The sequence below is a fragment of the Symphalangus syndactylus genome, chromosome 12, assembly GCF_028878055.3.
Source record: "Symphalangus syndactylus isolate Jambi chromosome 12, NHGRI_mSymSyn1-v2.1_pri, whole genome shotgun sequence".
Taxonomy (NCBI): Eukaryota; Metazoa; Chordata; class Mammalia; order Primates; family Hylobatidae; genus Symphalangus; species Symphalangus syndactylus.
The window spans coordinates 28,253,502-28,277,716 of record NC_072441.2 but is presented as its reverse complement, the minus strand read 5'-3'; the positions used below and the strand labels follow the sequence as shown (position 1 = coordinate 28,277,716).

Sequence of the window (24,215 nt, the reverse complement as noted above, 5' to 3'; positions counted from 1 at the left end):
ATACCCATTCAGATGGCTATAATAAAAAACACAGACAGTGCAAAGGGTTGGCAAAGACAAGGAGAAATTGGAAACTTTGTGGATTGCAGATGGATTTCCATACATTGCTGGCTGTAAAATGATACATCAATTTACTTTCTATTTTGTTCATAATTAATACATAATAATTATACATATTTATGGGGTACAGTATGATGTTTCAATACATGTATACATTGCACAATGATCAATAGCATAATTAGAATATTCATCACCTCAAACATTTACCATTTCCTTGTGTTAGATATATTCAAAGTCCACTCTTCTAGCTATTTGAAAACACGCAACAAATTGTTGTTGATTATAGTCACTCCCCAGTGCTACAAAACACTAGAACTTATTCCTCCTATCTATTTGTGTATCTGTTAACCAACCTCTGACTGTTTCCTTTCTCCAACACTCCCCAGCCTCTGGAAACCACTGTTTTATTCTTTACTTCTATGAGATAAATTTTTTTAGCTTCCATATATGCAAGATAACATGTAATATTTGTCTTTCTGCACCTGGCTTATATCACTTAATATAACATTCTCCAAGCTAATCCATGTTGTAGTGAATGGCAGGATTTCATCCCATTTTATTTCTGCATAATATTCCATTGTGTATATATACCACATTTTCATTATCCATTCATCTATTGATGAACAAAGGTTTATTCCATTTCTTGGCTATTGTGAATAGTGCTGCAACAAACATGGGAGTTCAGATGTCTCTGAATACTAATTTCATTTCCTTTGGATGAATACCCGGTAGTGGAGCTGCTGGATCATATGATACTTCTATTTTTAGTTTTTTGAGGAACCTCCATACTATTTTCCATAGTCATTGTACTAATGTGTGCTCCTACCAACAGTGTATAAGAGTTCTCCATTATCTGCATTCTCACTAGTATTTATTTTTTGTTTTATTGATAATAGCCATTCTAAGAGGGGTGAGGCAATATCTCACTGTGGTTTTGATTTGCATTTTCCTGATGATTGGTGATATTAAGCATTTTGCCATATACTTGTTGGCAAGTTTTATATCTTCTTTTGATAAATGTCTAGTCAGGGATTTTGACTGTTTTTTAGTTGGGATGCTTGTTTTTTAGCTATTGAGTTTGAGTTCCCTATGTAATTTTTATATTAACCCCTTATCAGATGTATAGTTTGTGAATATGTTCTCCCATTCTGATGATTGGTTCCTTTGCTGTGCAGCAGCTTTTCAGTTTGGTGTAATCCCATTTGTCTATTTTTGCTTTTGTTACCTGTGCCTTTGAAGTCTATTTCAAAAATTCCTTACCGAGTCCTATGTCATTCAGCATTTCTCTTTTGTTTTCTAGTAGTTTCAAAGTTTCAAGTCTTACATATAAGTCTTTAATGCATTTTAAGTAGATTTTTTTATATGGTGAGACCCATTTTTTATATGGGTCTAGTTTCATTCTTCTGCATGTGAATATTTAGTGTTTGCAGCACCACTTATTAAAAAGACTGTCCTTGTTGAATGAGTATTCTTGCCACCTATGTCTAAAATCAGTTGGCTGTGAATGTATGAATTTATTTATGGGCTCTCTATTATGTTCCACTGATCTATGTGTCTCCATTTATGCCAGTACCATTCTGCTTTGGTTACTATAGCTTTTTAGTATATTTTAATGGCAGGTAGTATGCTTCCACTACCTGCCATTAAAATATACTAAAAAGCTATAGTAACTTGTATTCTTTTGGCTCAAAATTGCTTTGGATATTCAGGATCTTATATAATTTGGGGAATTTTTTTCTATTTCTGTGAAGAATGTCGTTAGTATTTTGATAGGAATAGCAATGAATCTGTAGATCACTTTGGGTAGTATATTAGACCATTCTTACACTGCTATAAAGATATTACCTGAAACTGGGTAATCTATAAACAAAAGAGGTTTAATTGACTCACAGTTCTGCATGGCTGGGGAGGCCACAGGAAACTTACAATCATAGCGAAAGCAAAGGGGAAGCAAGGTGCATCTTACATGGTGGCAGGAGAGAGAGAGTGAGTGCAGGGGAAACTGCCACTTTTAAACCATCAGATCTTGAGAGAACTTCCTCATTATCATGAGACCAGCATGGGAGAAACAATCTCCATGATCCAATTACATCCAACCAGGTCCCTCCCTCAACATATGGGGGTTACAACTCAAGTTGAGATTTGGGTGGGGACACATATCGGGTAGTATGGACATTTTAACAATACTAATTCTGACAATCCATGAACACAGGATAGTTTTCCATTTATTTTTGTGTTCCTGAAACTATTTCATCAGTATTTTGTATTTTATATTATAGAAATATTTTCTTTTCATGGTTAAATTTATTTCTAGTTATTTTATTTTTGTAGTTATTGTAAATGGGATTGCATTCTTGATTTATTATTCAGAGAGTTCACTATTGGTGTATTAAAACACTACTGATTTTTGTATGTTGATTTTGTGTCTGCAACTTTACTGAATTCATTTATTAGTTCTAAGAGTTTTTTGGTGGAGTCTTCATAGTTTTTTATATTATGATCATGTCATCTGCAAGGAGGGACAGTTTGACTTTCTCTATTCCAATTTGGATCACTATTTTCCCTCTTGCCTAATTGCTCTGGCTGCGACTTCTAGTACTATGTTGAATACAAGTGGTGAAAGTGGGCATCCTTATCTTTTTCCAGATCTTAGAGAAAAAGCTTTAAAATTTTTCCTATTGTGTATGATATGAGCTATGGTTTTGTCATATATGGTCTTTACTGTGTTGAAGTATGTTCTTGCTATATCTAATTTGTTGAGTTTTATTTATTTATTTATGTATTTATTTATTTATTTTTGAGACAGGTCTCACTCTGTCACCCAGGCTGGAGTGCAGTGGCACGATCTCGGCTCACTGCAACCTCCACCTCCCGAGTTGGAGCGATTCTCCTGCCTCACCCTCCTGAGTAGCTGGGACTACAGGCACCCACCACCACACTTGGCTAATTTTTTTTGTATTTTTAGTAGAGACGGGGTTTCACCGTGTTAGCCAGTATGGTCTTGATCTCCTGACCTCGTGATCTGCCCACCTTGGCCTCCCAAAGTGCTGGGATTACAGGCGTGAGCCACCGCGCCAGGACTTTGTTCAGTTTTTATCAAGAAAGGGTGTTTAATTTCATGAGTGCTTTTCCTGCATCTGACACAGCCACTTTTGAAAAACAGATTGGCAGTCTTCAAACATTAAACAGTTGCCATATGAACCCCTAATTTTATTTCTAGCTGTATACCCAAGAGAATCATAAACATATGTCCACATAAAAATTGTATATGAAAGAAGCAATACTTATAGCATTTCAAAGGTGGTAACAAATCAAATATCCATCAACTAGTAAGTAAAAAATGCATTGCCCAGTCCTGAGCATATAATGAATATGTATAATAAATGATATTCAATTACAAAGAGGAATGAAATACTGATATATGTTACAACATGGATGATTCTTGCAAGCATGTTAAATAAGAGAGAAGACGCAAAAGGCACATATTTTATGACTCCGTGTATATGAATTGCCCAGAAAACACAAACCTATAGAGATATAAAATAGGTTTGTAGTTGTCAGGGGCAGAAAAGAGGGGGGAACAAGAAATGACTGCTAATAGATACCTGCTTTCTTTCTAGGGTGATGAAAATGTTCTTGAATTAGATAGTCATGACAGTTGCATTATTCTGTGACAAAGTGGCAGAAAAACACTGAATCGTACCCTTTTTATGTATGTGTGTATATATATATATAAAGTGTGTATGTATGCATGTGTATGTATGTGCATACGTGTCATGATGGTTGCATTATTCTGTGATAAAAAGTGGGCAAAGACCCACTGAATTATACACTTTATATGTATGTGGGTATTTATATAAATTATATTTATATTTACATATTTAAAATATATTTTTAAATTTTATATAATTATATATGTATAATATTTTATATAATTATATAATTCATAATATGTAATATAATTATATATTTTATATAATTTATAGTTGTAATTCGTAATTGTATTTTAAATTATATTTACAATTGCACATAAATATATACACATATAAACATATTAAAAATGTGTTTTATGTGTGTATATGTATGTATATATGTATGTACGTGTGTATTTATATGTATGTGTATGTAGGTATATATATATATATTTGTGTTTTCTTCCTTTTTGTAATTAATAAACTTCTAGGACAGTTTTTGTTCATAGCAAAATTGAGCAGAAAGTACAGAGAGTTTTCCGTAACAGTCTGTTTCAATATACACACAACCTCTTTCATTATCCACATCCACCACCACATATAATATAGTGGTACAATTGTTACAATAGATGAACTTAAACTGACACATTATTATCTGCAAAAGATCATAATTTACCTTAGGGTTTATTCTTGGTGTACATTCTATGAGTTTTGACAAATGTACAATGACATTTATCCAACATTACAGTGTCATTTAGAATCATTTCACTGCCCTAAAAATCCTTTGTGCACTCCTTATTCATCCTGTCCTCCCCACCTTATCCCTGGCTACCACTGATGTTTTTACTATTATTTACAGGTTTACCTTTTCACACATGTTGTATACCAGTATCTGGAATCATACAGTATGTAGCCTTTTTAGATTGGCTTCTTTCACTCAATAATATGCATTTATTTTTGTGGTTTTTTTATGGCTTGATAGCACAAGTCTTTAGCACTGAATAATATTCCATTGTCTGGATATACCAAGGTTTATTTATCCATTCACCTACTAAAGAATATTTGGTCGTTTCCATATTTTGCCAATTATGAATAAAGCTGCTATTAAATATAAATACCCATGTGCAGGTTTTTGTACAGACACAAGTTTTCAAAGTTTTCAATTCATTTTGATGGGTACCAAGGAACATGACAGCTGGACTTTACGGTGAGAATATCTTTAGTTTTGTAAACACTGCCAGTCTTCCAAAGTGGTGGTACAATTTTGCATCCTACCAGCAATGAATGAGAGGTCCTGTTGTTCCATAATCTCATCAGTATTTGGTGTTGTCAGTGTTTTGAATTTTGGCCATTCTAGTAGGTGTGCAGTGATATGAAGTTGTAATTCTCTAATAACATATGATGTGGAGCATCATTTTATATACTTTCTTGCTATCTGTATATTTTCTTTAAGGAGGTCTCTTGTCCATTTATTTATTTATTTGCTTTTAGAGACAAGGTCTGGCTCTGTTGCTCGGGCTGGAGTGCAGTGGTGCCATCATATCCTGTTGCAACCTGAAACTCTTTGGCTCAAGCAATCCTCCTGCCTTAGCCCCCCAAAGTACTGAGATTACAGGGGTGAGTCAGTGCACCCAGCCCCTTGCTCATTTTTTCATCTGGTTGTTTATTTTATTATTGTTGAGTTTTAATAACGTTCTTTATCAACTGTGTGTTTTGAAATAGTTTTCTAAGTCTGTGGCTGCTCTCTCATTCTCTGGATAGTCTCTTTTGCAGGGCAGAAATTTTAATTTTAATGAAATACAGATTAACAGTTATTTCTTTCATGGATCTTTGGTGTTTTTTTAAGAAGTTATTGTCATACTCAAAATTATACAGGATTTCTTCCATTTTCTTCTCTGAGTTTATAGTTTTGCATTTTATATTTAAATCTATGAGCCATTTCAAACTGGTTTTTGTCATGGGTGTAAGGTCTATGTCTAGATTAATTTGTTTTTTTGGCATGTGGAGGACTGATTATTTCATCACCATTTGTTGAAAAGACTGTCTCGCTTCATTGTTTTGCCTTTGCTCTTTTGTTAAAAGATAAGTTGACTATATTTATCACGGGACAGATCTATTTCTGGGCTCTCTACTTTGTTCCATTGATCTATTTGTCAATACTCTTGCCAATACCAAGCTGTTTTGATTATTGTAATTGTACACTTTAAAAAGATACATTCTTTGGCATATGAATTGTATCTCAAAGAAGATGTTGTTTTTAAAAACCAGAAAGCATAGTGAACAAGGAAATTGTTAAATCAAAATTAATTGAAGACTTGAATTAAGATCAAGTGTAAGATTCCTACAATCTAGAATTTATTTTGTTTTAAAGAAGTCAGATATAATACACATTATGAAACAAAAAGGAAATGCAGATTGAATATATTCCACAGAGAGAAGAGCTCAGAGAGGGATTTGTAATTGTTAGATAATAAGAGATTAAGCAAAATTTATTATATCAGATAAAGATAGTCAATCTTTATTGGCTTATAATCTACTCCAATGAATAACTGCTGTCTGCCCAGAGTGTGAGAAAAGCAGTGTGAGAAAGGCTTTTGAGTATCTTAGAGATGTCTACCGTTATCGAGGACATAAGAAGTTGTAGATCAAAAAATGAAATTGAGAGCTGATATAAGAAGAACAGCTAAATTTTAAAATTTCTTCCTCAGTGCCAAGCAGATTTCACTCAACTGTCACAGCAAATCTGTAAGGTGGGCACTTTCATTCTCCCATTTTATAGGTGAAGAAACTATGGCATCGTGAATTTAAGTAACTTTCATGAAGTTACTTTCTGAAATGATAGGATGTGGCATTTCAGACATGCAAGTGATTGTGCTCCTGGTTTTTCACCCTAACTACTATCCAACAGTGGCTGTAGCTGTCCAATGGCTCAAAAAAAGAGAAAGTTAGATCCAAAGCATTGTTTCAGTGGACATCGGACTAGTAAGACTTACGTAGTCAGCGCAGTCCTGGTGGAACTCACAGATTTGGACCTCAGATATCAGGTAGAGAAATTTAGATCTTCAAATTAAGATCCTGATCTTAGAGGAAAAAAAGATTGAAGCATCATGATCCTTAGAAGATGAAAAAAATGGTAAGCTTGGGAAAAGGGAAATAATATAGTTATTAAGGGACAGATTCATAGTTATTCAGGAACCTGTAGAAAGTTTGACCTTAATCCTAAGCCAAACTTGCCAGTCTATTTTTTTTCCCCTATTTATGGCCAGGTATGAAATTGGTTTAAATATTTTGTTCTACATAAAATTACCAGACAGGTAGAACGCAGGGTGGAGTGGCGAAGGCAAACTGTATAAAAGGCAAATTTTAAAAGGGAACAAATCATAAAGCTATAATTTACTGCCTTAGAATAATGAAACCGCTTATAAAAGACCACATATTGTACGATTGCATTTATAAGAAATGTCCAGAATAGGAAAATCTGGCAGACAGAAAATAGATTAGTGGTTGCTTAAGGTGGGGGAGATGGTAGAAGACAGGGGATGGTGAATGACTCTAATGGGTATGGGGTTTCTGTTTGGGGTGATGAAAATGCTCTAAACCTAGACTGTGGTGATACTTATGGTTGCACAACTCTATAAATGTATTAAAACAATTACATTGTACACTTTAATCATTTAATATACCACTAATATGGGATATTAAGTATATCTCAATACGGATGTTTTTAAAATCATATGTAGGCACTTTTAAAGCACGCCAAATGTCAACAATAGGTATGGCTATTTGAGACGTTGTCACTAACAGCCACATCATTGCAATGGATACTATTTGTAAGCAGCCTTAATAACTGATAATCAAAAAGCAATGTTTTAAGTAAATTTTACATTAGTATGAACGGTACTTATAAATTCATGTTTTAGTGTGTTTTCCTGCTTTAATGTTTATAATGCTCTATTTTCATTTTTAGAAATCAAATAAGGGTTGGTGGTTAACATTTAATGTGCTACAATTTTCCCATGTAGAATATAGAGAAATAGGCTCCAGGATAGCACTTCTTTACAGAATGTCTAATTTTCAGAAATGGATTAAAGATGTAAAGTGAGAGGGGTAACTCCTGTGCATCTCTGTAACTTTCTATCCTATTACAATAAATCCCCAGTAGAGCTTTATTACATGTGAGATGTAAGATGTTTCATAAACTATATTCTTTATTATGGTGATCTCGTACCATATCTTAGATAAGTCATTTATACCAGAGTATATGTGTATGTGTAATGGGAGACTTCATTGAAAACATTTGCTACTAAGAAAATAGGGAGAAATTGCAACCATTGGGATAAGTTAAGTGAAATTTTTGCATCTAGCAAATCAGGAAAAATTCAGTACATGACAGAAGTTTATGCCACTGCTTTCTTCCTTATATTCGTTTCATTTTCCTTATTTTCCTGTTCTTTGCTTCACCTAAACTTAAAGCTTATGTATCACATAAGGCTATAAGCTTGTGCGAAGGTGTCAGGCCAGTTTGCTGAGGAAAGCAACTGCTTCAGACCCACTTGTAAGCATTCAAATCACAGCTATGCTGATTTTAAATAGGTTTGGACCATTTGTTTCTTCACAGATGGTTCATAAATCTGCAATACATTCAGAAGAATCAAACAAGCTCTGTTGACCACAAATGGTACTGGTTTCTGTGTTCCTCTGAGTCCCAGAAGATCCAACTATCTGTTCAGAAAACTGAAAGCAAATTGGCTGATATGATCCAGTTGTTTTGCTCTTAAGTTGAGAGTTACATATAGGGTACAAATATAAGAATAATTGCTTTTTAGCAAGCTTTTCTTTAATACTATATCTAAAACAAGCCATTTGGTTACCTTTGTGCCAAAAAATTCAGTTTGTGGAAGTTATGGCTGGAGAAAGGAGAACCTGTACTTCATGTATTATCTGGTATTATTATTTAAAAAGTATGCAAGGTGGGTATGATGGCTCACTCCTGTAGTCCCAGCACTTTGGGAATCTAGGGTGGGCGGATCATGAGGTCAGGAGTTTGAGGGCAGCCTGATCAACATGGTGAAACCCCATCTCTACTAAAAATACAAAAATTAGCCAGGTATGGTGGTGTGTGCCTGTAATCCCAGCTACTCAGGAGGCTGAGGCAGGAGAATTGCTTGAATCCGGGAGGTGGAGGCTGCAGTGAGCTGAGATCATGCCATTGCACTCTAGCCTGGGCAACAGAGCGAGACTCTGTCTCAAAAAGAAAGAAAGAAAAAAAAAGATGCAAAGGTGTCATTTTCCTCAGTTTTAACCTCAGTATTACTAGGAATCATGTAAATGGAAATAAATGGTATTTGTTCAAAATGATTTTATTTTAAGAATAAAATACTTTAAAATGATATTGTATTGGTGAAAGTTTTAAATGATTTTTTAACTTAATTTGAATATGACGTTGAATTAGGAAAATGTTAGTTATGTGTTTAAATATGAAAAGTATGAACTGCAAAACAGTAATACATATAAAAATATTTCTTCTAGCTCACCAAATCTGCTTTTCCTCCAGTTTTTCCCATGTCAACAAATGGCATCACCATTTACCTGGTTTCTCAAGCCAAAATGCTACCATTCATCTTTGATTTTTTTCTTTCTCACTTCTGCCATCTAAGTTATCAGCACTCCCTTCTGACTATACTTGTAAAACATATGCCAAATCTTTCTACTTCTCTGTGAATTTATTGCTTTCATCTAGGCTAGGCCCTTCCTATCAGAAAGTCTTACCTGGGCCACTAGAGTAGCCTCTTAACCAGTCCCCTACTGAGACTTTTATGGTCCACATTCAAATCCATTGCCTTCATGGTAAAACACGTACCATATCAGTCCCCTACTTCAACGGCTTCAAATCTCAGAATGAAATCCAAAGCTTTTATTCTGTGACCTGCAATGCCGCATAGAATCTGGCCCCTGCCTTACCTCTGTGAGCATCTCTAGCACCACTCTCCTCTTACTTAGTGGACTTCAGGTGGCTTTCTCTCTGTATCCCTAACAGGCTAAATGTGCTTCTGTCTACTGCCTTTACATTAGCTTCCCTTTTCTTCTGGAATGTTCATTCCCCCAGATTTTCTCCTTGCTTGTTCTTACTTATCTTTTCTCCTCTAGTGTTAAATCAGATATCCTCTAAAAACCCATTCCTATCCACCCAATCTAATTACTAGACCCTCTCACTGCCAATTAATTTTTATCAGAGCATTTATTTCTATTTGGTATTTTCTTATTTATAAATTTGTTATCGGGCTTCTCCACTAGAATAGAAATTTCATGAGCCCTGGGATAGTGCATTTCTTAGTAAATACCTCATGTATTTTGTTTAGAAAAGTGTCTTATACACAACAAACATTCAATTTTATGTATACACTGTTCACGCATTATATTATTATTGGACTTCTATATTTAACAAAGAAAACATTTACGAATAAAGACAGACTGCTAATATTCATGGAAAACAACTCTCAAACACAAAGGAAAACAAAATTTACAGAAAAAATTAAGAACTAAAGAAAGTTTGAATAATAACTTTTATATTTGTGATCCCTGAATTTCCATAGAATTTGCAAGCTACTAAAATATGAATGAATGGATGGAAGGATAGATAGATGAATTAATAGGTGAATGAATCAAAGTGATTCTAGGAAGCCAGAAGCTACTTAATCCTTCACTGAGATCATATGTAATTTTAAGTAGCTGCTGGGAGGTTATGGGGGAAATTGATATCTGTTACATTAATAACACAATGAAATTGAGATATGAGACCCAAGACTGGACAAATGGTCACATTTTGGACATTCTAGGAACATTATCCTCCCCTCTCCAAATTAGAAGAATTATTGACATGCTAGGATGAATTAAAATTGAAATAAAATGGAAATAAATGACCATCCCAGGGTGATCAATGTCTCTGAGCACTCCTATTATCCATTAATAACACACTAGTTTGCCGCAGCATACCAGTTGGGCAACTTTACTTAAAAATTCAGGAGAGGGAACTTCCTTTGTGTTAGTCTGTTCAAGCTGTCATAACAAAATTCCAGACTGGGTGACTTAAAGAACAGAAATTTGTTCTCTTACAATTCTGGAGTCTGAGTCTGAGATCAGGATGCCAACATGGTAAGTTTCTAGTGAGGGCTCTCTGCCTTTTAGAAAACCACCATCTTGCTGTGTCCATGTGGCCTTTCTTTGATATGTGTGCATAGTGTGAAGGGAAAGTGAGCTATCTGATATTTCTTCTTATAAGAACACTAACCTGATTCAATCAGGGTTTCACCTTTATGACCGAATTTAACCTTAATCAGTTTCTGAGGGGCCCCACTACCAAATAAAGCCACACCGGGGGTTGGGGCTCTATTTGGGCTGTTATAACAAAATACCATAAACTGGGTAGCTTATAAACAACAGATTTTTTTAAATCATTCTGGAGGCTAGGAAGTCCAAGAACAAGACACCAACAAATTTGGTGTCTGTTGAAAACCCACTTTCTGGTTTATACATGGTGCCTTCTGGCTGTGTGCTCACATGATGGTAGAGGGTGAAGGACCTCTATCAGGCCTCTTTTTTTTTATATATACTTTAAGTTCTGGGGTACATGTGCAGAACGTGCAGGTTTGTTCCATAGGTATACATATGCCATGGTGGTATGCTGCACCCATCAACCCATCATCTACATTAGGTATTTCTCCTAATGCTATCCCTCCCCTAACCATCACACCCCAACAGGTCCCAGTATGTGATGTTCCTCTCCCTGTGCCCATGTGATCTCATTGTTCAACTCCCACTTATGAGTGAGAACATGTGGTGTTTGGTTATCTATTCTCGTGTTAGTTTGCTGAGAATGATGGTTTCCAGTGTCATCCATGTCCCCACAAAGAACATGAACTCATCCTTTTTTATGGCTGCATAGTATTCTGTGGTGTATATGTGCCACATTTTCTTTATCCAGTTTATCAGTGATGGGCATTTGGGTTGGTTCCAAGTCTTTCCTATAGTGAACAGTGCCACAATAAACATACATGTGCATGTGTCTTTGTAGTAGAATGATTTATAATCCTTTGGGCATATGCCTAGTAATGGGATTGCTGGGTCAAATGGTATTTCTGGTTCTATATCCTTGAGGAATCGCCACACTGTCTTCTACAATGGTCGAACTAATTTACACTTCCCATCAACTGTGTAAAAGCATTCCTATTTCCCCACATCCTCTCCAGCATCTGTTGTTTCCTGACTTTTTAGTGATTGCCATTCTTACTGGTGTGAGACGGTATCTCATTGTGGTTTTGTGCTGCATTTCTATAATGACCAGAGATGATGAGCTTTTTTTCATATGTTTGTTGGCCACATAAATGTCTTCTTTTGAGAAATGTCTGTTCATATCCTTTGCCCACTTTTTGATGGGATTGTTTGTTTTTTTCTTGTAAATCTATTTAAGTTCTTTGTAGATTCTGGATATTAGCCCTATGTTAGATGGATAGATTGCAAAATTTTTCTCCCATTCTGTAGGTTGCCTGTTCAATCTGATGATAGTTTCTTTTGCTGTGCAGAAGCTCTTTAGTTTAATCAGATCCCATTTGTCTATTTTGGCTTTTGTTACCATTGCTTTTGGTGTTTTAGTCATGAAGTCTTCGCCCATTCCAGTGTCCTCAATGGTATTGCCTAGGTTTTCTTCTAGGGTTTTTATGGCTTTAGGTTTAAGTCTTTAATCCATCTTGAGTTAATTTTTGTATAAGGTGTAAGGTAGGGATCCAGTTTCAGCTAGCATATGTCTAGCCAGTTTTCCCAGCACCATTTATTAATTAGGATATCCTTTCCCCATTTCTTGTTTTTGTCAGGTTTGTTGAAGATCAGATGGTTGTGGATATGTGGCATGATTTCTGAGGCCTCTGTTCTGTTCCATTGGTCTATATATCTGTTTTGGTACCAGTACCATGCTGTTTGTCTTACTGTAGCCTTGTAGTATAGTTTGAAGTCAGGTAGCATGATGCCTCCAGCTTTGCTCTTTTTGCTTAGGATTGTCTTGGCTATGTGGGCTCTTTTTTGGTTCCATATGAACTTTAAAGTAGTTTTTTCCAATTCTGTGAAGAAAGTCAATGGTAGCTTGATCGGGTTAGCATTAAATCTGTAAATTGCTTTGGGCAGTGTGGCCATTTTAATGATATTGATTCTTCCTATCCATGAGGATGGAATGTTTTTCCATTTGTTTGTGTCCTCTCTTATTTCCTTGAGCAGTGGTTTGTAGTTCTCCTTGAAGAGGTCCTTCACATCCCTTGTTAGCTGTATTCCTACGTATTTTATTCTCTTTGTAGCGGTTGTGAATGGGAGCTCACTCATGAATTGGCTGTTTGTCTTTTATTGGTGTATAGGAATGCTTGTGTATTTTGCACATTGATTTTGTACCCTGAGACTTTGCTGAAGTTGCTTATCAGTTTAAGGAGATTTGGGGCTGAGACGATGGGTTTTCCTAAATATACAATCATGTCATCTGCAAACAGAGACAATTTGACTTCCTCTTTTCCTACTTGAAATCCGTTTATTTCTTTCTCTTGCCTGATTGCCCTGGCCAGAACTTCCAATACTATGTTGAATAGGAGTGGTGAGAGAGGGCAACCTTATCTCGTGACGATTTTCAAAGGGAATGCTTCCGGTTTTTGCCCATTCAGTATGATATTGGCTGTGGGTTTGTCATAAATAGCTCTTATTATTTTGAGATATGTTCCATCAATGCCTAGTTTATTGAGCATTTTTAGCATGAAGCCTGCTGAATTTTGTCGAAGGCCTTTTCTGCAACTATTGAGATAATATGTGGCTTTTATAATTGGTTCTGTTTATGTGCTAGGTTATGTTTATTGATTTGCATATGTTGAACCAGCCTTGCATCCCAAGGGTGAAGCTGACTTGATAGTGGTGGATAAGCTTTTTGATGTGCTGCTGGATTCAGTTTGCCAGTATTTTATTGAGGATTTTCAGATCAATGTTCATCAGGGATATTGGCCTGAAATTTTGTTTTTTTGTTGTGTCTCTGCCAGGTCTTGGTATCAGGATGATGCTTGCCTCATAAAATGAGTTAAGGAGGATTCCCTCTTTTTCTACTGTTTGAAATAGTTTCAGAAGGAATGGTACCAGCTCCTCTTTGTACCTCTGGTAGAATTCGGCTGTGAATCCATCTGGTCCTGGAATTTTTCTGGTTGGTAGGCTGTTAATTACTGCCTTAATTTCAGAACTAGTTGTTGGTCTATTCAGGGATTCAAATTATTCATGGTTTAGTCTTGGAAGAGTGTATGTGTCCAGGAATTTATCCATTTCTTATAGATTTTCTAGTTTATTTGCACAGAGGTGTTTATAGTATTCTCTGATGGTAGTTTGTATTTTCTGTGGGATCGGTGGTGATATCCCCTTTATCATTTTTGATTGCATCTATTTGATTCTCCTCTTTTTTCTTCTTATTAGTCTAGCTAGTGCTATCTATTTTGTTGATGTTTTCAAAAATCCAGCTCCTGGATTCATTGATTTTTTGAAGGGTTTTTTGTTTCTCTGTCTCCTTCAGTTCTGCTCTTAGTTATTTCTTGTCTTCTGCTAGCTTTTGAATTTGTTTGCTCTTCCTTCTCTAGTTCTTTTAATTGTGATATTAGGGTGTCAATTTTAGATCTTTTTGCTTTCTCCTGTGGGCATTTAGTGCTATAAATTTCCCTTAATATTATGGCAGAAGGTGATGTGGGAGCTGGCATATCACATGAAGACGGAGGTGCCAGGCTTTTTTAAACAACTAGCTCTCATAGGAACTACCATAACAGGAACTCTCTCATTATCATGAGAGGGCACCAAGCCATTCATGAGGGGTCTACCCCACGACCCAAACACCTCTCACTAGGCCCAATATCCAAAATTTGGGATTGCATTTCAACATGAGATTTGGAGGGGACACACATCTAAACTACATTGCTGCACAAACCAAACTGCAAAATAGTAGGCTAGGGGCTGGGAATGTAGCATCAAAGACCAAAGGAGTAGATCCTTACTCATAAGAAGGTTATATCAAGTTCAATCCTATAGCTAAAAACTACTACATAGAGCTTTAATGTAAGTGGAATATGATTAATTCTATCAGGAAAAACATATGTGATAGTTTAAAACATATCAATTCTTTTTTAAGCAATAAGGAAAATATGACATGTGAAAAGACATGGAAGAATGCATAAAATATGAACAGATATAGATAAGAAAAACAGCATACTGAGCAAAACATAAAATAATAGAAGTAAAGGCCCAATGATGATAAGATATGATGCATGTGTTGGGGAAAAATATGTCGCTCTTTTCTGGTATTATATAATCCTAGGCCAAATGTGGAAACTATTCTTCAGCCTGTGGGTGGAAAGCCATAAAGATTTTGTCTTCCTTTGTTTGTGTGTAAGGTACAATGTTGTTAGAACCCTATTTAAGAAAGATAAATATTATAGCAGTGAGTGATTTCTTGAAACAGAGATTCTGAAAACAGAGAAAGAAATTAGGAGACTTTTAAAAGTGTTAATGGGACTATGTTCAACCAACTAATGAGAGACTCTGACTTTTGACTCTTTGGCTCTCCAGTCTCTTGCTTTGGACACACATACTTAGTGTTTATTTCTGGACACTTTGGCTTTGTATCCTGATGGACTGCCTTTTCTATTTGCTAGACTTGATTTCCTACTTTGCTGTAGAATTTACTTACTTTTCCAATGCTGATACTCCTGTAGCCTTTCATGAAAATCTTGCCTATTCAATTATTTTCTACTGTCCGTCTAGACCATAAGCCCTACCCTTCTTCATAGTTCTCTTAACTTCCATAAAACCACCAGCATCATATTTGACATTTTTACACATAAAGACAAGGTAATTTTCTAGGGAAGATCAAACCCTTGTAGACTAGAGTTAGCAGGAATGTAATTTTAATAAGTGGAAGAAATCAGGAAACATCTTTTTCTCCTAAATTAACAAGCATAACTTTTATACTTGTATTTGTCACCTGATTCTGAATTCATTAATAGGTTTGTCAAAAAGTAAATATGCAAACAACAATGTGATTCAATTTATTGTATTAATTAGGTTGGGTATAGTGACAAATAGACCCAGACTGAAACATAGTTACTTTTGATTTCTGGCTTCATGAGTGACCCAACTTGGATGATTCTGGTCCGTGAGTAGGTTTTTCAACAAGTGATTCAGGCAGGCAGGCAGCTTCTATCTTATGGTTCTACCATCTTTTGGGGTTTCATTCTCATCTCTGCGTAGTGGAAAGAAGGTGCACGTTGCTTCTTAAAACAATCCCTTGGACAAGGAATGACACATAGCAATTGTGTTCACACTCTATTAAAAAGGACTTAGCCCATGGTCACACAAAGGAAAGCAAAGGAAGCTAAGAGTTTTAGTATTTTTCTCTGTCCAAAAAAGGGAAAAACAATTCATGGCTGCTATTATTTTCCACCAGAGTTAAGAAAAATGAGGTAAAATGGATTACAATGCCCTTTGCAAATATGACATAATAATAACTTGTTAAATGTGGCCTAAGGCTGCCTCTGTTCCTTGAGTCCTTACATAATGAATTGCAACCTAACTTAGTATGTAAACAAACTGAAAGCTTAACTTAGGGGTATATTTTTGTAAAAGATAACTAAGTCATAGCCAATCACAGCAGCCAAGCTTCAGCCAATCACAGGCCACCAACTGATACGATTACGTCCAAATAAGGCAAAATTGAACCATAACCAATCAAGCTGTTTCTATATTTCTTCCATTTTCTATCTATAAATACTCCCTGCTCATTTATTACATAGAGTTTTCTAAACTTTCACTGGTTCTCGGTGCTACCCAGTTCATGAATTATTCTTTGCTTAATTAAACTTTGTTTCTTTTAGCAAACTATATGAAAAAATAGTATGTGTGGTTAAGTAGTACTAAGTATGTGATCAGATGCTGCTATTGAGTCAGTGCAAGTTAAGTAATTGTGGAAGATAATACAGAAAATATAAGAGTTAGATTCAGTGCATTTCTATGTGAAAATGTTTTAATAGTGATTTTCTTCTCCAAAATTACTATTAAATCACAAGTTGAAAAGTACTTTGAAAAAGTTCTTCTTGGTAAAGTAAATAACAGGTTCTTATCAACTTTATTGACATATTTGTACAGAAAATAAAATGTGCTTAGCTCTTGTATAATGTGTAATATTTGTCTTCTGTTTGATGTAGGTCAGGAATCTAAAGATGAAATTGTGGATGAAAAATTGGATACCAGTTTTAGGATATCAGTTTTCAAACTACCCATATATACTTCAGGTTCATTGAAGAATAATGCAGTATTGAAAGAGAAAAAACAAGATTTTTTTCCTGCGTATCCTCAGCCAATCTTTACTACTCATCCAAAGCCAATCATTAAAAAAGACATACGATTGGAGAGGAGTATGAAAGAGTTTTTTGCAACACAAGGAGCTGGTATGAAACTCCGAACATTTAGTGATATTGACAAATATTACACAGAACAAAAGAAGCAGGAATGCCATAAAGAAAAAGTAAGAGTTGTAGCCATGGCACAAGTTGCTCGAGAAAGAGTAAGAGTAACCGTTAATGAACATTTGAATCAGAAAAAATATGCTACGCAAAAACTAATCGAAGAAAATAAAGAGACAATTCAGAACGGTTTACGACAAGTTTGGCAAAACAGATTCAACTACCTTGAAAAAGCTAGAGAGAGAAGAGCTCTGTTTCTAAAAGAAAAATCCCAAAAGGCTGCAGAGCGTTTATTAGTTCAAAACTTAAATAATGAGCGCACTCTTTTGACCAGAGGACTACTTAAAATTGACAGACTGAAGAAGAATGAGGCCGTCCTAAAAGAGAAAAGCCTGATTGTTAAGCAAAAACTAAAAGCAGAAAAATATGGAAGGAATTTACTTAAAGAAATGAAAAAAGTTAGGTAAGTACAATTTAGATATAATAGAAGCATTTAAATCAATTACATGTGAATGTTGCATACTAAATTTTAAGATCTAATAATTAGTATTCTGTTTATAACATAGTACATTCTACTTTGAAAAATTAAAACAAAGAACAAATAATGTACTAATATATTACCAAAGATAAGGCAATAAAATAACTCTGTCTTTCCCCATCTCTCCACCTGTGCAACAAAACCTATCTACCTCTTAGTTACGAGTTGTTCTTATTATCACAAATGGCATCATCATCAGCCTCTTGACCAGTGCTATCAAGCTCAGCCTTTTGCAAGAAAGTCTTCATTGCCAATAACTAATGTTTTTCTACTCACTTTACTTCTAAAAGGAGTCTTAAAAGGATCCTTCCTTGTCAATATGACTCCTCCTATTCTAACTTAGGCTCTCATAATCTCTCTACGAATTCACATTATTCTTCCAACTGAGATCTTCATTCCTATTCTTCATCTTTTCTTCAACCCAAGTCTTTTCTCTGGCCTACAAACCTCAACTGTCTTTAAAATAAAGTTCTGATCACATCACTTCCTATTTAAATATATTAATAGATTGCAGATGTTCACAGAATAGAACTGAATTTGCTCTAAATGGCATTTCAGACAATGTGCTCTGTTCTTTCTAGTCTAGACTTACCTCACACTAAATTTTCTGCTATAACTTCCTGCCTCCTCCCTCTAGCCGCACTCTGCTCTAAAGAGACTATTCTCTACTCCCTACCCAACTTTATACTCTCTTATTCCTATGACTTTACTGATACTATCCCCTTTTTTCTCAAATATGTACTCCTCAAAAGCACTACAAGCTCACAATGTTAATGTTATCTAGATATTATTATGCAACACAAGCCTCTATGTTATTGTGCAAATCAGAATGCTTTGCTGTATTCTAATTGGTGAGAAGGTGGTGCCTATGTGTGAAGAAAAAGACACTCTTTTATCCAGGTAAGTGCCTCACAAGTGGCTGCTTCTTGACTGTGTGTGACCTTGTTTCGCACCTACTTGCTCTCATCATACAATGCATGAACTGCACGACCACTGGTAAAATTTATCCTTTTATTACCCTTCCTTTAGCAACCAACTCAATGGCATTTTCACTTTTAATCTGTTATCAACTGCTCCTCCAGTCTGAATTAGTCTCTTTAATTTTGTGGTGATTTTATATACTTTATTGGAATCTCAATGTTACCAGTTATAACCAGAGAGCTTTTATCATAGTTGCATGGTTGGGTTGTGAAGTCTTTTTTTTAATTCTTAATTTTTTTTTTATTTTACTTTAAGTTCCAGTATATAAGTGTAGAACGTGTAGGTTTGTTACATAGATACACGTGTGCCATGGTGGTTTGCTGCACCTATCAACCCATCATCTAGGTTTTAATCTCTGCACGCATTAGCTATTTGTGTTAATACCCTCTCCCCGCTCACCCCCAACCTCTAAACTGGCTCCAGTGTGTGTTGTTTCCCTCCCTATATACATGTTTTCTTATTGTTCAACTCCCACTTATGAGTGAGAACATGCAGTGTTTGGTCTTCTTTTCCTGTGTTAGTTTGCTGAGGTTGATGGTTTCCAGCTTCATCCATGTCCCTGCAAAGGACATGATCTTATTCCTTTTTATGGCTGCATAGTATTCCATGGCGTATATGTACCACATTTTCTTTATCCAGTCTATCACTGATGGGAATTTGGGTTGGTTCCATGTCTTTGCTATTGTAAATAGTGCTGCAATAAACATACGTGTGCATGTGTTTTTATAGTAGAATGATCTATATTCCTTTGTGTATATACCCAGTAATGGGATTGCTGGGTCAAATGGTATTTCTGGGTCTAGATACTTGAGGAATCACCACACTGTCTTCCACAATGGTTTAACTAATTTACATTCCCATCAACAGTGTAAAAGCATTCCTATTTCTCCACAGCCTCACTGACATCTATTGTTTCTTGACTTTTTAATAATCGCCATTCTGACTGGTGTGAGATGCTATCTCATTGTGGATTTGATTTGCATTTCTCTAATCATCAGTGATGTTGAGCTTTTTTCATACATTTGTTTGCCACATAAATGTGTGCTTTTGAGAAGTGTCTGTTCATATCCTTTGCCCACTTTTTGATGGGGTTTTTTGATGGGGTAGGAATGCTCTGGTATAGGGTGTCTGACAATCCCTGTTTAAGAGTCTCACCCAGTCGAGTGACACAGGGAGCAGGACCTGTTTAACGAAGCACTTTGACCATCCCTTGGTGAAAAGTATGTTTTGCTGGGGGGAAACCCACTTGTCTGGGCTGCCCAGATTCCTCAGAACTAGCAGGAGGAAAGACTAAGTCTGCTGGTCTGCAGAGACTGTGGCCACCCCTCACCCTAGGGGCTCAGGCCCAGGGAGATCAGACTTCTGTCCCTGAGACCCTGGCTAGAGTTGTCGGAGTTCCTGCAGGGAGGCCCCACCCAGTGAGGAGGGATGGGCCAGGGTCAGGCCTAAAGAGGTATTCTGGCTGCAGTCTGCCACAGCTGGTGTGTTGGGCTGTTAGGGATACCTCTTGGGACCAAGCCATACAGCCTCCCTGGCTCCATCAGGGGAAAAGCATATCCTGGAGCTATAGAGATGGCTGCTGCCCTATACCCGGCCTGGGAGCTTAATGTGTTAGGCAGCTATCAGTGCCAGTGTTGGCTAGTGCTCCTCCCCTAAGGACCTCAGGCAGCTTAGACAGTAGGCAGCAGCAGCTGTGGTGCTGGTTGCCCCTCCCCTAGGAGGCTTAAGCAGATTCTAGTTGAGTGGCTGTTGAGAATCTGCACGGCTTCCTGGTGGCATGGGTTCATGAGTGGGATCCTCCAATCTTTGGGTTGCACAGTTCCGTGGAGAAAGCATGGTTTCCTAGGCTGGGTAGCACACTCACCACCTCCCTTGACTGGGGTGTGGGGGCTCCCTGCCCCGTGTGGCTCTTAGGTGGGCCACCACAGCACACTGCTCTTCCTTCCTCTCCATGGGTCACACCAGCTACCTAGTCAGTTCTTGTTTTTTGTTGTTGTTGTTGTTTGTTTGTTTTTGTTTTGTTTTGTTTTGTTTTGTTTTTGAGACATAGTTTCACTCTTGTTGCCCAAGCTGGAGTGCAACAGCACGATCTTGGCTCACTGCACCTTCCACCTCCCAAATGATTCTCCTGCCTCAGCCTCCTGAGTAGCTGGGATTACAGGCATCCGCCACCACACTCAGCGATTTTTTCTATTTTTAGTAGAGACAGGGTTTCACCATGTTGGCCAGGCTGGTGTCCAACTCCTGACCTCAGGTGATCCGCCCCCCTCAGCCTCCCAAATTGCTGGGATTACAGGTGTGAGCCACCTCGCCTGGCCCTAGTCAGTTTTGATGAAGACCCTGCATACCTCAGTTGCCAGTGCAGGATTCCCAGGCGGTTATGGTTCTTTTTGATGACAGCCTCCAATCATCGCTGCTTCTAGTCAGACATTTTGGCCCCACCCCCTCAAGAAAATAATCAAGTCTTTGTATGATTTGCTCCATCTTTCTATTTCAATGCCCAGTATAGTACCTAGTTAACAAATTTATTCAACACATATTTCTTGAGGAAAATAGGTGAGAACCCCAATTAGTAAAGGTTGTATATAAACTCATTTAAGTCATATAACAACCACTGAGAAGAGAGTGCTTTTTATGTATTTGTACTTAATACTTAAGTCATTTAGAATAAGAAGCAATGTATGTTTTTTCTAAATGCTTTTACAATGAAGATAAATAATCAGAATAATATTAAACATAGAGTAAAAATGTAATTAACCAAGTTACGAAAGTAGCTTCACTAATCATTAGACTAAGTAAACTTCTTAGTACAAGTGCTTAATTCATGGCAGTAAATTTGTCCTGCACATTTTTTTTTCTGTCCATCTGTGATCATTGGTGCTTCTACTAAGTAGTACCTACCTTCAATTCAAATAATTCAAGTAGTAATTCATTTCTAGCTCTTGAAGAGTTATCTTACAGGTGATGTAGGCACATAAAGATCATTTGGCCCAAGAAACTGAAAATTGAGGTGGGAAATATGGCAAAAAGCAATGAGATTAGCAGAGTTATATAATAATACCAGCAATAACACAAACACTACGAATAGACAATTAAAATTTCGGTTACGTTAATAGGTTTATGGCTGACACTTCTATAACAAAGACAGATTAGCAAGAAAAAGGCATAACAAATTTATTTCATCAAAATGCTATGTGACCTAGAAGCTTTCTAAAATGAAGACTCAGGGACAACTATTTTTATGCTTAGATTTGATGAAGAATAGACAATTTTGTAGAAGTATGATTGGAACAAAAAGAAAAGGGTATGACCTAATGGTAATGAACTGGGGATGAGGGGTACCAAGCAAGGCCTGTTTGTTCAGATTCTTCTTGGCCTTTCTATGTAATATTCCTTCCCTCCTGGTTTAAAGCATGACACTTGTCATAGTATTTAAAAGAGAGGAGGCAGAAGTTTAGAGCAATCTTTCTGCTTCTTCAAGTTTCTCAGTTTCTTTCGGCTTAAAATACATAGTGTACCAATTTGCCATATTTGGGGGCAGCATTTTTTGCTACTCCAAAATCAAAACTTTCAAAGAGAAGGTTTAACTAAACCGGAGTGTTACTTCACTTAAATTCTCCCTTGCCCTGCCATACAAAGATGAATAAGATATTCTTGATCCTCTAAGAACTCACAGTCCAGTGGCAAACATAAGCATACATTTCAATTGTTACAAAAATAGAAGTAGGAGAAGTACAATTGTTGATTCACATTGGAAAAGCACAGAGGTGAGGGGAGACCATTATAGTAGAGAGGTGAGGCAAGGAGAAGAGGATAAGCAAAACTGGAAAGTTCAAAATAGGAAAAGCTAGGGGAGATCAAGGAGATTGTGAATATTCCTGTACCTATAGCAGAAGGTTTATGAAGAGTAGTTGAAGGTGCGATTGCTTGAGAAACATCAACTTGATTAAAAAGAGCCTCTAAGTCTCAGTAGACAGTTGTGAAGTAAAGACCATTAGGATTCCTACCAGAAAGATATATTGCATTTTCCACATGTATTTTATCATAAAACTTTCCTTTCAAGAAATATCTCAGAAAATAATTCTTAGGACACACTTTGGACAAAGTTTTCTGAAACAGTTGCAAAAAATAGAAATTGTTTTATGGTGAAGATTTTAAAATTTTAAACCAAATTTGGTAAAGTAGGAGTTTTGATGACTCAAAATATTTTAACTTAGTTAGTAAATTTAAATTTTATTAATTACCAAGGAACATTTTTAAGAACATATAACCATGACCCATATAAATATAAAATGAGCACATGCCAAAGATATCATTTAACTCATTAAAGAATAAATCAGTTATGAGAATTCAAAGAGCATCTATCTATCTATCTATCTATCTATCTATCTATCTATCTATATCTTTGTCTATGTTTATGTCTACTTCTGTGTCTATATCGATATTGGCAATCAAAAATGCTAAACTAAATTCACAGATAGGTGCAAAACTAGTCAATATTCACTGGGCAATAATCAAACATAGCTTAGCTGAATGCAATTGTTCATATCTCTATAAACAAGAATCATTTGGATTGCTCATAGTTTTTCTTAATTTAGAGTTGTAAAATTGTTCAAGGAGATTGAAAGGCACAGACAGTTCTGAAGGGTGTAATAGCCAGGACTCCTAGTAATTTTATTTTATCCTTTCAAAGTCTTTCACACATTTTTTTCTGATATTAGATTGAAGCTGATCAGCCATAGTTTTATCCTAGTGGTATTTCAAATAGCCAAATTGTGTATATACGTATTTAAGGCTTGTATAGAAACACTTAGAGATCTTCAGAACTGCTTATTTTATTTAAATTTTTAAATAGCATCATTTTTAAAAGCCTGTGCTAGAAAGGAGTTTTAAATAAGAAAAAGGATTCGCCTTTTCCTACTTATAAGCAATTTAAGCTATTTACTGATGTGTTTTATGTAATACTTTATTACATATGAAAAATATTATATATTTCCCCCTCCAAATTTAAAATCATTTTCTTTAGTGTATACTTTGTGATGTGTGTGTGTGTGTGTGTGTGTGTCTGTGTGTGCTTTGGAAATATTTTCTATAACTTATTTTAATTTAAAAAAGTATTTTGGAAAAGAAAATGAAAGCTAGTATGATGTATTGAAATACAAATCTAGTGCAAATCAATCTAATTTAATCAGCTTAGTTTTTTCACAGTAAATTGAATGTCTGGCCATAATTAATTTTTAAAGAATACAGACTCAAACAAGCATCCTAATGTATGTTAACTGAATTATCTTCTCTCATAAGCTACTGCAAAAGTATTAACCTGTAGAGCACATAAGAATATGGCAATGTTTTGGTTATGTGAGTAGTATGTCCCAACAGGCATCTTTGAGTTTTACTCTAAATATTTTCAAATAAAGATTAGGAATCAAT

General features: G+C 36.0%; 1 protein-coding gene across 4 annotated transcripts in view; it reads left to right on the top strand.

Annotated features, from left to right (window-relative positions):
* Positions 1 to 24,215, top strand: part of LRRIQ3 (leucine rich repeats and IQ motif containing 3) — a 416,288-nt gene that overhangs the window by 141,764 nt on the left and 250,309 nt on the right. For 2 of the 4 annotated variants that reach the window (XM_063624032.1, XM_063624031.1), the window contains exon 7: positions 17,009 to 17,729. In XM_063624032.1, the coding sequence (XP_063480102.1) occupies positions 17,009 to 17,729 (721 nt within the window). Of the gene's footprint in view, positions 1 to 17,008; positions 17,730 to 18,588; positions 18,877 to 24,215 lie in introns of those variants that run through there. The other 2 variants (XR_010117296.1, XM_063624033.1) reach the window with 2 other exon arrangements.